We start from the raw sequence: 18,475 nt of genomic DNA on the forward strand, positions 1-18,475 counted from the left end.
GTCAGTTTGGAATTATAGTAAGAAAAATTGTGTTATCGTCAAAATACACTTGATTTATCTTGTAAACCAGGTACTGTCAAACTTCACAGACGATGTTTGATGGAAAGTGTGTACTTTGCAATTAAGAAACTGATAGTATTTGTCATTTAGAATAGAATAGAATATAATAGAATAGAAAACCATTATTGTCATTGTACAAGAATACAACAAAATTAAGGTTGCTACAGCTGGTCAGTGCAAGGAGTCAGAGAGCTAATAGCCGTTGCGTCCATGCACACTGCCATCTTCATCATTCATTTATTTTATGAATGGAATGTTTTGTAAGATGTTAACTGGCTCAATTATTCAGAAAAGAGACATATTTTTTGTAGGAAGAATGATATAGATTGTAAAAAAATATTTTGAATCCCTTTTTTATATGGAAAATACAACATACACCAGTAAAAATTGACTAAAATTAAAATATTATTCAAAATATTTTATTCAATCCAAATAACATTCAGACACGATATTTCTTCATTCCATGGATTGAAGAACAACAAAGCGATAAAAACAGTGCATTGTTGTAAAGCCTTAAATATTTTTCATTAATGTCTTTGTTGTTTGTTTCATGTTACCCCTATGTATATCGCTGGTTTTGAAAAATTGAATATTTTTGTTTCATTATTCTTGTTTGTATGTTGTATGCGTTTATTTTATTTTATTTTTATGTATTGTCCATATCATTATCTTATTTCAGAAGGCTGTTTACTCCATTTTCACAGTTTCATTTTTAATGAGATGAAATGGAAAATGTTTGAATAATACTTAAGAAAAAAAAAGTAGGTGATATGAGAACAGGACACAGGATCTAAAAATGGCGCCTGCTCAGTCCTAATGGAATTGCTAATAATAAATGCTGGTTGCATTTATTATGAGAACTGTGACTCTGAACCATGGATGTAATATAGTGCATCCATGCTCTCTGTTATGGTGAAGTTATTAGGGGTCTATACTTCCTTAGTGTAGGTATGGTTTAGGCAAGTGAAGCAGCAGGATCAGAACTGAAGTTTCCAGTTGCACCTGGGAAAAGAGAAAAAAGGACTTTTGGATTGGAGTGGGACAACACACACTAGGACTGAGACGCCAGAAGTAAGACACCCTGGAGACAAATGAGACTGGGAAAATGGAGTTGACATTATCACAAACTGTTTTGGTACACCTTCTAAACTGAACATCCACACAGAAGAGCAGACTGGAGTGACAAAAAAGCTCCCATGGGTGGGCTATTCTTAGAGTCAGTCATTTGTAATTAGCTCTGCAGCAGTGTGAGGGGTGAGTCCCTGCTACGTACCAACTCTTCAACACTACATAATATGGTGCAAGTTTTTTAAATGACGTGAAATTACCATGATAACTAGCATATGGAGTTTACATACTACAGGAAACTTTGCCTCTGTAGGCACCATGTCCATTAGCATTGTTGCTTTTTCGGATCAGTTGATTAAAGACTTCTGTGGTGTTCATCAAACATTTTACTGACATTTCTGTGTAAGTCCTGCTACACACTGTTCACACACTATGCACAAAACACATGGATTAACACACATTCAACAGTTCTCACTAAAATATATTTTTTAAATTCAGTTTCAGTCAGAAGTCATTCAGCAGTTATTTTCAGTTGATGCCTCTAGGTGACTCCACATAGACAGACAGACAGACACACACGCACATACACAGCTGTACACACAATCATGTTTAGTTCACTTGAGAGGATATTATGTTGATTAATTGAGTAGTTAGACAGTTAATACTTTATTGATCCCATGGGAACATTTTAAATAGTAGTCAAATAGCTCACCAATGTGTGCAGTTTAGATTCAAGTCTGTGTCATGATCCACTGACTTTGACCACAGTCTGATGGCAGAGGGAACAAAGGATTTCCTGAACCTCTCAGTCCTTTTTTATAGGAAAACGACCAAATTCATGAAATGTAGTAATGTGGAAGTATAACGTAACATAAAATGGAAATACTAAAGTGAACAGTACTTGAGTAACTGTACTTAGTTCCTTTCCACCACACACACACCCACCCACACACACACACACAGCTGAAACTGCAGGTGAGTTCAAAGTCCTCAGACATTTTAACTGGACAGAGCAGAAGGAGGGAAACTGCAGGCTGAGGCAGGTGAGTGTTCATTCAACATTATTATTATTATTTCACTGTCAAAGTCTCTGAGTCAGTTTGTCCCTGTGGACTGTGGAGGGAAGAAGAGTCACAGTGAACTTTTGTCCACACAGAGACACTGAGAGAAAAGGAGATTAATAACCTGTGTGTGTATGTGTTTCATCTCACAGTCAGTGTTACTGGTTTCAGACTGACTGAAGACCTGAAAATGAGTAATCGTGTGAAAGAAGAGCAGGACAGAGCAGAGTCTCCAGGATCCAGCTGTCTGTCTATGAGGAGTGACCTGTCCAGACATGATCCTCCAGACTTCAGTACTGAACCTGGACCCTCAGACACACAGTAAGAGAACTGCTACAAATCTGCACAAAAAAAAAAAAAGTTGCTTATAAAAATTGAAATAATTAATCACATACACATATAAAGAATAGTTTGTTTTATTGGCTTGATGTAAATAATCTATTAATTTTAACCTTAAATGTTTAATTGCATGCAAACCATTTTAGGGTTCTAGCAAACTGGTCATTTTAAATTGTTACAAATCAAAAATAACTGTTGTCATTACTTGAAACTCACCTTAAATAGATTTTGATCAATATTTTACTTCGAAACTCTCAAACATTTATTGTCCCGTAAATTGAACTTTGTACATCTGTTTATAAAGATGAAAGGTCTCCTTCAACTTAATATCAGAGATGAATACTACTGATATCATCAAGAATCATAAAGTGCACTATCCAAACAACAACCTCTTATAAAAGGGTCCAAAGTCTTGGTTGTAGAAACACTAAAATTGAAGTGAGTCAGTGCAACTAAACTGAGCTGTACAACTGGGTGCTCAGTTAATAAATTCTGGGCTTATCTTATTTCCATGAAGCTCCATCAGGACTTTTTGGACAAAGTCAAAGTGCTTTTTTCTGTCATTTTATGTTGAGTGTTTATTTGAGCCTGAAGAACATGGCAAAAACTGTTACAACTGAGGGCAACTTCTTCAGGACCTCGGTTCCTTCCATGACTATCCTCATGTCTTTGGGTGGATGGAAACAATCCTCCTTCCCAGTGATAAAGAGCCATAGTTGCCTGCTCCAGGTCTTCATCCTCCTATTCAAGATATCAATACTTATGGATTTACATATTTACTATCACTGAATCATCTTACTTTTGACAGTAGGCTCTTGCAAAGACACCAAATACCAAAAAGAATAAAGAATAACACCTATTTGACTTTATGCATAATATTTGCACTGCATGACTTAAAAACTGATCTTTACAAGTAAAACATTAAAAAATTAACTGATTTTAAAACAATTTTAACATTTACACGTACAAGTACAGAACACAGAATTCAATCAACAAACTAATTATTTATTTAAATATAGAGTAAAGTGATAAAGTGTTGTTTTAAAACTAACAAGAGAAAAGTTTCTTCAAATTCTCATAAAATATAAGCTTTGCATGCAGATGACGTGAGAGGAGCATCATAGGAATAAATGACAATAACAGATCTGTGGATATTTCTCACTTTGCTCTGATGGTCTGAAGAACTCTCTCCTGCTCTGTCTGTCTGTCTGTCTGTCTGTCTGTCTGTGTGCTGTCAATGTTTTATCACGCAGCAACCTTAAACCCTAACTGAGTGTCCAGTGGTGTTATTTATACTGTTAGAGACTGTACAAGCTACTCAAATATTGTTAGATTTTCTGGTAGATTTAAAAAAAAATGCAAGTGTGATATGATGACATGATATTCAAGGAGACTGAGCTCAACTCAGTGGGCTTTGGCCCAATTTAACCCCTGTGAGCCAGTGATGGAGTGAGTCAGGTGGACAAGACGTTCAGCTAACATCAAGGTTAAGAAATGGTACGGTCCACTTTAGGGGGGTCTGAAATCGTATTATAAAATTCTCCAGGCATGAATATGGGAAATATGCTGTAATATATACATTTGCAGGTAAGGATATATAAATGTTTCAACCAGCAATCACCTAACATTGACACCTTGGCAATTACTTAATTAATACCATATCACCTACTCATGAAAACCAGTGATCACCTCTATTTTAGAGCAATTACCTAACACACACTAGATGCTGCTAATCTTACTTATCTTAAAGCTCATCATTCTTGCTTCTTCTACTTCCTGTCTGTATTATTGCAAGGCATTAATATGTTGCCTTTTCTCAGTTTACTTTGTCAGATTCATTGGCATGTAGGTCAATGTGCTTTTACTCACTCTGACATCACTGATTGGGTGTGGCTAGATCACTCCCTCACCTGGCCTGATGGAATGCGGCTTTATTCAGGCCTTTAAGGCAGATGATCTGTGACAGTATTTGTGAGGCCCTAACTGCACATCTGTCAACACAGTCATCCTTCAGTTCTTACCCTCATCACCTCGCTATAAACACCTCCGAGTTGGGATAGGTAGCTGCTGGTTAGCTCTGTTTTCTTTGTGCTACATATTTAATTACAGATAATTATTGTCATTTTATTTACATTAATTATCTGAATGATGAAACTGAAAAAAATACTTTGTAAATAATATAGTAATTTTTCTGTCAAAAAAAAGAGAAATTGGCATAATTTGTATAATAGGCATTCTATTTAAAATAACAGTTGGGTTGTTAATTTACAGAAAATCAATGAACAGTAATGTGTAATTTTACAGAGTTCTGTATACAATGCAAACAACAGGAAACTACTGTAAACATTTGTCATTCGCATTAATACATACATTAATTCACTTATAGAATATATTTAATCACATTAACAAATAGTGTAGTTTAAACAGTATAAATAAAGTATAAATATATAGGCTAAGATTCTGCGACCCAGCCACGACACGAGAGATGTGTTTTCAGTGTTTCAGCTCTAATTGGTTAACATTGGCGGTAAAATGAAAACCAAGACATTCCGCAGCCACCACCGCACACACAACACATCCACTGTGTCTCTGGCCTTATACTTTAAAAGCCCAAACATACACTTAAATGTAATACAGGCAGTAATACACTGATAAAAAAATACACATTTTAAACACATTTAAAGATGAAATGTATACCTTTAAGAAGTTACAATAGTTAAAAATACAATTAAAAAAAAAATTAAATCAGTTAAACTGACTCATTAAACTGAAATGAATACACTTGAAAAGTATATATTTATGTAATTAAAAATATATTTAAAAGATTGCACTTTTAACAAATGCACTAAATTACAAATTAAGTTGTGTTATCTTATCAATATGATTTGGAAAAAATTACTTTGAATTCATTGTATTTCTGACTCTTATGAATTATGTAAATGACTCGGCAACTTGGGCGGAGTTGACTTGGACAAAGATGGGGCCTCTTGAGAGGTTGAGTAGGAGGCAGACAGTGAGAACTGATCCTCTTGGGAGGCTGTGAAGGAGGGTGACGGCATAGACAGGACCCCTTGGTAGGCAGACAAGGAAGGCAGCCCAACTCGTGACAGGAGATCAGGGGCAGGAGGCAGCTGAATTGCTGACTAGAAATCAGGAGCTGATGTAGGCTGGACCACTGACTGAGGATCATAAGCTGGAATCGGCCAGGCCTCAGGCTGGGGATCAGAAGCTGGAGTCAGCCGGTCAACTGACTTGGGACGAGGAGCTGGTGTCCACCAGCCCGCCAACAACGCACAAAGAACTAATGTAACGTTGACTGGGACCCCAACGCTGGAACTGGTAAGGCATCAGCTGGGACCCTCAATGCTGGAGTAGGCAACGTGTAGTCCAGGGTGGTTAAGTAAGAAATGGACTCAGGAACAGGCGGGAAATTACCTGGGACCCTTGAAGTGGGAGCAGGTGATGCATCAGCCAGGGCTTGAGAGGGGGTTGCAGCCAAATCAGTGGTCTGTCCACTGACCATGGTTGCTAAAACAGAACACTGGTTACTACTGAGCTGATGTAGGCCAGACGATAGTCAGTGGACACCACTGATTTGGCTATGACCCTTGCTGCAGGGCAGTCAACCGGGCCAGGAACAGAAGACGAGGCACTGACCAGGACCAGGACTAAGTGTCAACCAAGGGGGCTCAGGCTGGTAGCTGGGAGGCTCAGCTTTACAGGGGGCTAAGGTGAAAGGCTAAAAAAAAAAAAATGAGACCAGGAGCTGAACTGGAGCGGTATTTCCACCTGAAAAAGGCTGTGTGTTTAGCCAGTCCTTAGCCAGGATTACACCTCCAAAGAACAGTCAATAGCTCAATGAAAGCTGGTTTTACATTTAAGTAAGTCCCAGGGAAAAGGTAGGGCAAGAAGGAACATGTCTGATGGGTTCATGTTGCAGCATTCTGGTCTGTTCTTACTGTTATAAAATGAATGATTTCTGGACACAAATGCAGAGAAACTCAAACAAAAGCTGATAAGGGCTATAAAGGTTGTTTAATCAACGCTTGAAGTTGAGGATTCAGATGCTGAGCAGTGTCAGTGTCTGATCCTCTCATCTCACCTTTTTATCACTCTGCCTCTTTAGAGCTGATGTGAGGCAGGTCATCAACAGCTGGAGACACATTTAATGACTGACTGACACAACAGTGTTGTTTATGGATGCTGGTGTGTTGCTTCCATCCTTCACTGCAGTGTGATGCTGGTTGGTGACATCAGCTGAGAGTTCCCACAATGCCTCTGTCATCAGAGAAATGATCAGTGATCAATGTGATATGAATAAAAACATGTTTTTGTTTGCAGAGGTCAGAACCGCAGACAAAGACCAGAGTCTGCAGGATCCAGCTGTCTCTCTATGAAGAGTGACTGTTCCAAACATGATCCTCCAGACTTCAGTACTGAACCTGGACCCAAAGACACAAAGTAAGAGTTTCTACTGTAAACTGAGTTGAAAATGATTCAGTTATTAGACATATGTGAAGGAAAAGAGAGAAACCAGAGACCAGATTCATAAAACTCTGTAGGTTCACAACCAAAACTCAGACAGAAACATGTGCACACACACACACACACACACACACACACACACACACACACACAGCTAATCAGATATATGAAGCAGAGCGCTCTCATGTTACTGTTTCATCAACCTGTCATTGTGAACACGAGCCTGATCGCCACCTCCACAGTTTCAATAGATGGATTCAGACACGCCCACAATCAGCTGATTTCATATCAACTCCTGTGTGTGCTCCACCTGTCTGTAGAGCTGTCAATGAGCAGGACAGAGAAGAAACACAGTATCTCCATGTTGGAGGGGACACTTTAATGATTCACACCTCTGAGCCTTTAAACTGAAGTCACAGTAAAGATTAAAGCAGATACAGACACACTGTTATTTTGAAAAGTCAGCAAACATGTTGATGAGAACCAGACAGTTGAAAGAGCACAATGCTGAATTTAAACAGAGAAGAGCCCAACATTTACTGTTGTCTCTGACTGTCTGATCTTCTACACATAGTGAACCAGAAGAGTCAACACAACATTTATTCAGAGCTCAGGTAGAGCTGCTGAAAGCTTCTGTTGTCAGGTTCAGTCTCCTCACATTGGATTATAGCTCCAACACTGCTTTATTAGACTGAACAAGATCAGTCATTTGATCAGTTCATTAGTTAAAGAGCAACATGACAAAGAGCTGATAGGACTCAGATCAGAATCAAGATCCTATAATCTAATAAATAAGTCAACTAAATGACTCAGTGACAGTCTGAGAGTCTTGGAGAATGGTTCTCAGGAGGAGACCTTAACAAGAACCCATCACTGAGAGTAATCAGGAAATAAATCCACAGCGTTGTCACATGGGAGGAGCAGTTTTTCACATGTCACCAGTTGAGACCTGAGCTCAGCGTTTGCTTCAGTTCATGTAGGTTCACAACTAAACAGAGACAGAAACTAGACCGCTTTAGGACCAGGTTTTCATTCAGCTCAACACTCTCCACTCATCTTCCACTACTTTCTTTCTCTCTCCTCCTTGGGTGTCTGCCCCTATGGTCTTCTCTCAGGCCAGCTCCTGTTACCATCTTGAGATGGGCAGTCAATGGGAACAGAGATTCGGAGCTGTGACTATGACATGTTAGTGATAAAAAAATGTCTTCACAGAAAGAGAAAGAGGAGTGGTGCCTCTGTGGAGGAGCAGCTGTTCTGCTGTGCTCTGTGTCAGGATGTTCTAAAGGATCCAGTCTCTGGACAGTGGGTCTGCAGACAGTGCATCACCTCATACTGGGACCAGTCTGGTTCTTCAGGAGACCCCTCCTGTCCCCAGTGTGGAAAAAGACCCAGACCTGGACTGCAGGCAGCCAGTCAGAGCAGCACTGTACAAAGTGAGAATGAACATTTTTCTGCTGATATCTTCATTTCTGAAACCAGGACCTGTTGTTTTCTCCAGTGTCAGTTGTTCTATCACACAGCACTGACATTTCAGATGATTCTAAAAACCACAACATTAAAAAGCTTTTCTTTGTTGCTCTTTAGTTTTTCTGTAGCTGATGAAAAATAATCAGCAGATTCTCAGATTCTCTTTCTTCAGTCTGACATGGTCTCTTCTCTTTCAGCAGATAGTGGCCTGCAGGAGGTTTTAGATCAACATAAGATCAGTCTGAGAAGCAGATGTGAACGTGTGACTGAAGGAACTGATGGAACAGGAAGTGGAACCCTCCTCAACAGGATCTACACTGAGCTCTACAACACAGAGGGACAGAGTGAAGAGGTTAATACCCAACATGAGGTGAGGCAGCTGGAGCGAGCTTCCAAGATGAAGACCCTCTATGATGCTCCAATCAAATGCCACAACATCTTTAAAGCATTACCTGACCAACAGAGACACATCAGAGTGGTTCTGACCAACGGCGTTGCCGGTGCTGGAAAAACCCTCTCAGTGCAAAAGTTCACTCTGGACTGGGCAGAGGGCTTGGAGAACCAAGATGTCAGTCTGCTGGTTCTGCTTTCGTTCAGGGAGCTGAACCTGATCAGAGAGCAGCAGCACAGTCTTCTCAGGCTGCTCCATGTTTTCCATCCAACATTACAGAAGGTCACAGCAGAGCAGCTGGCTGTCTGTAAAGTTCTGTTCATCTTGGACGGCCTGGAAGAAAGCAGACTTTCACTGGATTTCAACAACAGGGAGGTTGTGTCTGATGTCACACAGATGTCATCAGTCAACCTGCTGCTGACAAACCTCATCCAGGGGAACCTGCTTCCCTCCGCTTTCATCTGGATCACTTCCACACCTGCAGCAGCCAATCAGATCCCTCCTACATGTGTTGACAGGGTAACAGAGGTACGAGGCTTCACTGACGCCCAGAAGGAGGAGTACTTCAAGAAGAGATTCAGTGATGAAGAGCTGTCCAGCAGAATCATCTCACACATCAAGAAGTCCAGGACCCTCCGCATCATGTGTCAAGTCCCAGTCTTCTGCTGGATCACTGCTACAGTTCTGGAGCACATGTTGACTACAGAGCAGAGAGGAGAGCTGCCCCAGACCCTGACTGACCTGTACTCACACTTCCTGCTAGTTCAGACAAAGGGGAAGAAGCTCAAGTGTGATGAGGGACATGAGACGAGTCCACAGGAGCTGATGGAGGCTGACAGGGAAGTTCTTCTGAAGCTGGGGAGGCTGGCGTTTGAACATCTGGAGAAAGGAAACATCTTGTTCTACCAAGAAGACCTGGATGAGTGTGGTCTGGATGTCACAGAGGCCTCGGTGTACTCAGGACTCTGTACTGAGATCTTCAAAAGAGAGAGTGTGATCTTCCAGAAAACAGTCTACTGCTTTGTTCATCTGAGCATTCAGGAGTTTCTGGCTGCAGTCTACATGTTCCACTGTTACACCAACAAGAACACAAAGGTTCTGGAGAACTTCCAGGGAGAATATGTTGATTTGACCCTGGATGTCTTCCTGAGGGCAGCCATGGTGAAGTCCCTCAAAAGTAAAAATGGTCATCTGGACCTGTTTGTTCGCTTCCTTCATGGCCTCTCTCTGGAGTCCAACCAGAGACTCTTAGGAGGTCTGCTGGGTCAGACAGAGAACAGTCCAGAAACCATCCAGAGAGCCATCAAGAACCTGAAGGAGATGAACGGTGATGAAATCTCTCCTGACAGAAGCATCAACATCTTCCACTGTCTGATGGAGATGAATGACCACTCAGTTCATCAGGAGATCCAAGAGTTCCTGAACTCAGGGACCAGATCAAAGAAGAGACTCTCTGAGATCCACTGCTCAGCTCTGGCCTACATGCTGCAGATGTCAGAGGAGGTTCTGGATGAATTGGACCTGAACAATTACAAGACATCAGAGGAGGGACGGCAGAGACTGATCCCAGCTGTGAGGAACTGCAGAAAAGCTCGGTGAGTCCGAACATGATCAACATAATTATTGATCAGTGGTTTAGTCAAATTCAGATAAACACAGTTTATTTTCATTATTCTTGGTTTTACATTGAAAAAAAAGTAAAAAGTCAAGTTTATTTGCATTAATTGTCAGATGCTTCATTTATTTGTTGATGTTCTGTGTTGTTGTATTAAGCATTTAGTGTCTCCAGAGGGAGCTGTGTGCAGTCTGATAAATGTCCTCAGGTGAGGTCACCTGAGTTAGTGTGGGCGGAGTCTGAAGACAGAGACTGAAAGGGGGGACTTAGAAAGAAGTGAACTTATCAGACCTCTGTACCCCCCCCCCCATCTCTGATGCAGGGCACACACTAATCTAACAGCCAACTGTCACTGGTTGAGTTGCATTGTGGGTAATGTAAGAAGAAGGAAGAAGTATGTGTGATGTCTCTGGTTCAGCTTTGTTGAAACTGTCCACAGTGACAGTGTTACAGGAGAGCAGTGATGACTCTGTGGAGGTCTGTATTCAGGACTCATGAGATTTCTATGACAACAGTCGTCAGTGTTTTATAGTGAACAGTGAATCTCTAATGAGCAGGTTCTAGCAGGTGTTTAGTAAAGTTTGTATAAGATCTTAATCGTTGTCCAGAGACGACTGAAGTCATGATGAACATGAAGGATGTTAGGGGACGTCTCCCCCTCTTTAAATCACAGGGGACAAAAACAGTGGGCTCAAATTAAAGCTGCTACTTTGCACTGTTTGATTCTCTCCAGTGAAGTGTGTGTGTGAGTTTATCAGAACAGCAGCTCTGTGGTAACAACAAACACTGATGGGATAATGGTTCATTATCAATGAATCAATCAATCATCATGTTAAAAAGTCATCACGTTAGTGAAGTGACTCAGTCGTGTCATTTACCAACATTATCTATTTAAAGTTCACAGACATTAACACAAACTACTGGTCATATCAGACCGAGAGTGTAGATTTAAAACTGAGTTATTGAACTGATCAAGAGTGTGATTGATTGATTATTGAACCTTTCACTCTGAAGAGTGAACCTCTGTTTTTTTAGTGTCAGCTTAGTGGAGCTTTAAAGTCTTTCCATATATTGTGTTAAATAAGTCACAGGTGTATTCTCTCTTACTGCTGTAGAGGAGAGTTGTATCAGGAAATGTTCAGCCTCAGCCAAGAACACAGGTCTGAATCTATCAGAGCAGAATGGAGGATTCGGTCTTCTTGTACACACCAGAAGTCAACGTCATGTTCTTGATGCAGCAAACAATGCAGCGAACAGAGATTGAACTGTTCACCAAGCTGAGCTCTGAAGAAATGTTGATTTTATTCTAACAGATTTTATATTTTCTCCAATAACAGACTTATTGGTTGTCGACTCTCAGAGACTCATTATGAAGTTGTGGCCTCAGCTCTGAAGTCCAACCCCTCCCATCTGAGACACCTGGACCTGAGTGGAAACAAGGACCTACAGGATTCAGGAGTGAAGCAGCTGTGTGCTGGACTGGAGAGTCCAAACTGTAGACTGGAGACTCTGGGGTCAGTTCACTGACTGTTACTGTTGTAGATCTTATATCTTTAATCCACAACTGAACCTAATTAATCTTCACTCAGAAGTTGAATCCATCGGCTGTGAATTAATGAACTAATGACATTTTAAATCACAACAACATACAAAAGATCGGAGCAACTCTTTTACTCTCTTTTTAATCTACATCTGACTTTGTGCTGCAGCTGCACAAATAAAACCAACAGAGTGAAAATAAAATGAACTCTTCCTCATCATCCAGTGAAAATCAGTTAAATGAATGTCTGATGTTTCTGCAGGAGGCTCTGAACATTAGCTGGAGGTGAAGTGGTTGTTGCTGCAGGTCACAGAATCTGCTGTAACACCGGTGGTGCACTGAGGCCAAGAACTTGTCCTCCTCTAGTCAACACAACAAGTTCTTCTTTAACATGATAAAGAATCAGAAACTTGTGGTTCCTCCTGTAACAACAACAGTTTACAATTGTTTCATTGACTTAGGATTATTTAACTCAGTGTTTGTTGGTAACAGCAGTGTCGCTGAGTTATGGGCCATTATTTGGGAAAGTGGAGAGAGACAGGAAATATGGGACAGAGAGTGGCAGAGAGACTTACAGTAAATGGTCCAGATGGCCAGGAGTTGAACCAGTGACCTGCTCTTCATGTGTCATACTGTTTGGTAAACAGATTTTCTTGACGTTGTTAAGAGCAAAGCTGCACGACTGAGAAACAGATGCAATATGGTTTGAGAAGGATAATTGGTCGTCAAACATGATGACCAGGTTTCTTGCAACCGTAGACGGGTTAAGGGACGAAGAGGCGATTTTGATATCAATATCATGATGAAGAGACTGATTGGCCAGGATGACTAGGAGTTTAGTCTTTGAGAGATTTAGTTGAAGGTGGCGTTCCTTTATCCATGCAGATATGTCAGAGAGACAAGCTGAGAGCCGCACAGAGACCGTGGGTTTTTCTGGTGGGAACAGGTATAGCTGGGTGTCATCAGCATAGCAGTGATATGAGATGCCATGTGAACGAATAATTGGACCCAAGGAGGTGGTGTATATAGCAAAGAGGAGGGGGTCCCAGAACCGATCCTTGGGGGACTCAAGTTGGGAGGGGGTGGACTAAGGACATTTTCCCTTGCCATGACACAGTGAAGGAGCACCCAGTAAGATAGGATTCAAACCAAAAAAGGGTCCAATGCCCATGGACATATCTGATTATCAATCATTTATCTACATCTTTTATTCTTATTCAGGTTGAGTGACTGCAGGTTGTCAGAGATCAGCTGTTCTACTCTGGCCTCAGCTCTGAAATCCAACCCCTCTCATCTGAGACACCTGGACCTGAGCAACAACAAACTGAAGGATCTAGGAGTGGAGGGTCTGTGTGGTTTTCTTCAGAGTGCAGACTGTAGACTGGAGACTCTGAGGTCAGACTCCATGTTTTATTTTGGTGCTGAGATGAATGTGATGTGAAAATCTGTTTTCTTCTCTGGTTTTAGTCCTGTGACTGTTTCTCTTCAGTTTCACCTCATGGCTTTTTAAAAGAACAACAGAAACACATTGAATCTGTCAGACAATAACCGATCTATAATCAATAGCTGATGGTTCCACCTCTCTTCTAAGGCTCTGTGATGTTTGTAGTGAAATATTCAAAGCCAACATGTCATGATAACACGTTGCGTCTCTGTTGGTTTCAGCTCTTTGAATCAGTTTGACTGTGTTAAATATTTGAAGTCAGTCTCCAGGTTTTTATGTCTCTGTGGTTCATAAACTGCTTCATCTAACATGTGTTTCTATAGATTTGTTCTCATGTCTCCAGAGTTCAGCCTCACATTTGTTGTCTTTGAGAACTTGAGGATCTTTAGTAGAATCTCTAATAAACATGAGTTTGTATAGATGGAGCCACAGGATGGAGCTGGCAGAGGTGGAGTCACTACATCTTTACTGAAGCAGCAGCATGTTGTCATTATTATTAATGAGAGCTGTCACTGTTTGTATTTGACAGCTGCTTCCTGTTGGTTCAGGTGTTTGAGTTTCATTTTCTAAACTTCTACTTTCTAAACCTTCTTCAGCTCTGAACAGATGATGAAACACTGAACAGACAATGAAACACTGAACAGGTTCAATCAGAAACTTTGTCTCCTAAACTCACATCTTTTATTCTTTATTCAGGTTGATAAACTGCAGGTTGTCAGAGATCAGCTGTTCTTCTCTGGCCTCAGCTCTGAAGTCCAACCCCTCTCATCTGAGACACCTGGACCTGAGCTACAACTGTAACCTGCAGGATTCACACCTGAAGGATCTCCGTGGTCTCATGGAGAGTCCAGACTGTAGACTGGAGACCCTGAGGTCAGTAGAGGGGTGGAGTCAGTCCATGCTGCTCTCAGCAGTATTGTACTAAACACAGTTAGTATCAGAGCAAAGATCCAGTGTTTCCTGTGAACCTCCAACCTCCTCAGTGAAGCTGTGATTGGAGAACGGTGACAGGCCTCAGGATTGGACAGACAGACAGAGAGAGAACAGTCAGCCTGAAGCTTGTTGTGATCATGTCTCTGTACTGATGTGAAGTCAGCCGTTGTTGTTGTGATCATGTGTACAGTAAATTAGGTTGATTACAGTTTAAAAGCCTCTCAGATGGACAGAGACAGTGTCCTCATTCATTCTGAGACTGTTTGTTCTTTCATTTCAATACTAAACAACTGATCAGTTTCATCTCTGTCACAGCTCTGAGTTCAGTCTGAAGGAGCCTGACAGTCGCTGTCTCTTATTTCAGAGAAGCATCATGAAGTTTTGTTACCATGTGGTCTTTCTACAGACCAGAACCTCTGCTGAAGTTCAGTATCACATCTGTATATCTGTCCATCTGTCAGATATCTTCAGTGACAGCCTCCATGTTCAGTCAGGTGATATTTCAGAAGCAGGTCAGATGTTGATCAACACACAGAGACTCTGTGTTTAAAGTGACATCAGCTGACAGGTAACAGGAGTGAATCCATCACTGACCTGTTGCTGATTCAGCACTTTGTTTCCACTGTGCTCTGAGTGAAATGTGCAGAGTGAACAGACTTGATGCTAAAAGTCTGAGCTTCCAGCTCAGTGTGTTCACTCCAACACATTAACATGAGATCTGAGAGGAAGCAGCTACGCTACACAACTGCTGAACAGGACTGAAGTTCCTGCTGCATCACTGACTGATGAAGTGAGTCTCTGTAAACACTGATTAATCTCCTCTGTTTTCTTCTTCTTTACATAGATGGAGGCCTTTCTAAAGCTGAGAGTGGAGGAGAGCTTGATCCAGCAGTGACTGACAGAGGAATCAGAAGAAATGGAGATGTGTGAGAAGTGAAGGGCAGAGACTCTGGAGAGCCCCCACAGCAGAATCCTCTGTGTCTGAGGCAGTATCCCACAGGTTGAGGCGACCGACATCTGGAGCAGAAGAGCTGAGATCTCATATAGGGTGTAGCACCTCCACTGGTGCCCAGTTGTCAATGTCCTAGAAGACCTAGCCATTGTCCAGTGGGGTTCTACTACTTGTACAGTCTGTAATCCCTTTAGCCTTTGGCTTGTCTGCTGAAAGCATCAGCAAGAGTCTGCTTCCATGGTGGTGTTGCCTTGTCCCTTGGCTAGCATTAACTTCTGGTGCTCTTTCACGTAAAACCTCAGTTGCTTGATTAAATTAGTTGTATTCTATGATGCAACCGTACTTCCACCTCTTGGCATGCTGGCTTTACACACATTACAAGTAGCTGTCTTGCTCTTTGATGTTTCCAGGCGAAAATATCTCCCAACAAACAGCATTTTAGTTGAGCCAACAGCTAATTTTACACACTGTAGTTGCTGCAGGTTCATGGTAAGATGTGGAATGGAATCTGAATCAGTGATGTGTCTCATGTTATGTGATGGCCTTTTTATATACAGTCTATGGTTATGGAATAGTGAATGACCTCAATATTGGACCCGATACTGATATAGGATTGGATCGGGCCCATCTCTACTTTAAGGTGTGCGAGGGTCCTCTCCACCTCAATGTGGCCACCCACAGGACCATTGTGCATCTGTTCCATCACAGAGGTGCGGTATGTGGGGGGCAGCAGGATCCCTGTGTCGGGCGTCCCCTCCCTTCATCCATCCACTTATTCACTGGCACTATGTTGGGGTCAGTTAATCGAGCACAATTCAGCTGCTCAGTCGTCCAGCCACAGAACAGGTAGGTGTGGGATGGCTCACTCAATCCATGGATGTTTGGATGGGACAGTATAGTCACAGTCTGAAATGAGAGGTGAACTCAACTGCTGCTAGGACCTCTCATCTGGTGGTGCAGTAGTTTTACTCTGTAGCTGACAATAATCTGCTCCTGTAGGCTAGGACCCTTTTCTCATCCCCTTGCACTTGGGACAGAACTTTACTGATTCCCCAGTCACTGGCATCAGTGTCCAAGAAGAACTCACCACTGTCGAGGTGATAGTCAAGAACAGGTGCACGATTTTTTAGTTCTTTGAATCCCGCCTGGCATTCACATGTTCAGTTAAAACGTACATACTTCTTGGTGAGTTCATGGAGTGGCTTGGCCACCACGGCAAAGTTTGGCATCAAGCGTTGGTAGTATGAAGCCAGAACTGCTGAACGTCTTAGATGTTTGGGGGTGTAGGCCACTCCATCACTTTCTGAACCTTCTGAGGGTCTGACACCTTTGAGACAATGATGCCCCAGGTAGATGCCCCACCTCCACTGAGAACAAACAGCATTTGGAAGGTTTCAACTTCAGGTTTTGCATAGGCTGGCAAAAACCTGGCTGAGCTGACCCTTGGCACTGAAGCATCATGATGTAAGGCAGAGCTACAGTCCTGAGCTTGCACTTTATATCCATGTTGCACAGACTGGGGCATGCATGGGGTGATGGGTGACATGGCCTGCTGAGGGGATGATGTATGGGTCATGGCAGAGAGGGTGTCAGTAGTACAACATTGACAGTTCATTGGGGGAAAAGGGTTCATTAACTGGCCACCAGCATTGAGAGTTGAAGCTTGAGTTAGGTTATTTTCCATTCCATAGGATAAAGCTGCATTTTGCTGTCTTGTTCACAAAAAGCTTTAAACTCACCACTTGTTGCCTTCTCCTCTTTTGTCTGTGTTATGAAGGGGTTAGTATGTGCTGACGGTGGTGGTGTGATTGACCATGCTGCATCAGGCAGCGATGTCTGTGTGCAGGCTGCTCCACCTGCAGTCTATGTTAGCTTCATGCTAGACAGGAAAGGGTTTGTGCTGCGTCCATTATCTGCATACCTGCCATCCCTTTGATTAACTGTCAGCTTGAACAGTCTCTCTGATATCCGCCCAAAATGGGTTTTTCCTGACATTATGGCTCCTTAGGTCAACATGTCACTTAATTCCAGCATTAGCATTACCTCCAAGCGCCATCATTTTCCTCACCTGTCCACTGCAATTTTCTTCCTTTCTTTTCAGAGTGGACCCCGCACAAGTTGCCAGTGTTCTCTACCTCCACCTGTCGTCAGGCTCCAAGCTGTAGAGGAGAGCGCTTGGGTTATTTACAGTGGTATGAAAAAGTTTAGGGCACCCCTGGCAATTTCCATTATTTTCATTTATAAATCATTGGGTGCTTGGATCAGCAATTTCATTTTGATCAGTCAAATAACTGATGGACACAGCATTATTTCAGTAGTGTAATGAGGTTTATTGGATTAACAGAAAATGTTCAATATGCATCAAAACAAAATAAGACAGGTGTATAAATTTGGGCACTCCAACAGAAAAAAAAAATCACATCAATATTTAGTCAAGCCTCCCTTTGCAAAAATAACAGCCTCTAGATGCTTCCTATAGTCTCTAATGAGTGTCTGGATTCTGGATGAAGGTATTTTGGACCATTCCTCCTTACAAAACATCTCCAGTTCACTTAGGTTTGATGGTTGCCGAGCATGGACAGCGCACTTCAAATCATCCCACAGATTTTCAATGATATTCAGGTCTGGGGACTGGGATGGCCATTCCAGAACATTGTACTTGTTCCTCTGCATGAATGCCTGAGTAGATTTTGAGCAGTGTTTTGGGTCATTGTCTTGTTGAAATATCCAGCCCCGGCGTAACTTCAACTTTGTGACTGACTCTTGAACATTATTCTCAAGAATCTGCTGATATTGAGTGTAATCCATGCGACCCTCAACTTTAACAAGATTCCCAGTACCAGCACTGGCCACACAGCCTCACAGCATGATGCAATCTCCACCAAATTTTACTGTGGGTAGCAAGTGTTTTTCTTGGAATGCTGTGTTCTTTCGCTGCCATGCATAACGCCCCTTGTTATGACCAAATAACTCAATCTTTGTTTCATCAGTCCACAGGACCTTATTCCAAAATGAAGCTGGCTTGTCCAAATGTGCCTTTGCATACCTCAAGCGACTCTGTATGTGGCGTGTGTGCAGAAAAGGCTTCTTCCGCATCACTCTCCCATACAGCTTCTCCCT

The 18,475-nt window shown here is 41.9% G+C and overlaps 1 protein-coding gene across 4 annotated transcripts; it reads left to right on the top strand.

Annotated features, from left to right (window-relative positions):
• The first annotated feature begins 1,938 nt into the window (after positions 1-1,938).
• Positions 1,939-18,064, top strand: LOC139621639 (protein NLRC3-like). 4 transcript variants are annotated; one of them, XM_071478367.1, is made up of 9 exons: positions 1,939-2,171; positions 2,342-2,510; positions 6,870-6,989; positions 8,226-8,446; positions 8,681-10,466; positions 11,824-12,000; positions 13,248-13,421; positions 14,167-14,343; positions 15,248-18,064. In XM_071478367.1, exons 2-9 carry the CDS (start codon positions 2,380-2,382, stop codon positions 15,261-15,263), a joined length of 2,802 nt encoding a protein of 933 aa, XP_071334468.1. In that variant the 5' UTR covers positions 1,939-2,171; positions 2,342-2,379; the 3' UTR covers positions 15,264-18,064. The 4 variants fall into 4 exon arrangements, with proteins under 4 accessions (XP_071334468.1, XP_071334467.1, XP_071334465.1 ...); XM_071478366.1 differs by having other exon boundaries at positions 2,361-2,510; positions 8,678-10,466; XM_071478364.1 differs by having other exon boundaries at positions 1,940-2,171; positions 8,678-10,466.
• The last annotated feature ends 411 nt before the right edge of the window (positions 18,065-18,475 follow it).

This window comes from Trachinotus anak, unplaced genomic scaffold (assembly GCF_046630095.1).
Source record: "Trachinotus anak isolate AG129_WGS33_773 ecotype Australia unplaced genomic scaffold, CSIRO_AGI_Tana_v1 ptg000005l, whole genome shotgun sequence".
Lineage (NCBI taxonomy): Eukaryota > Metazoa > Chordata > Actinopteri > Carangiformes > Carangidae > Trachinotus > Trachinotus anak.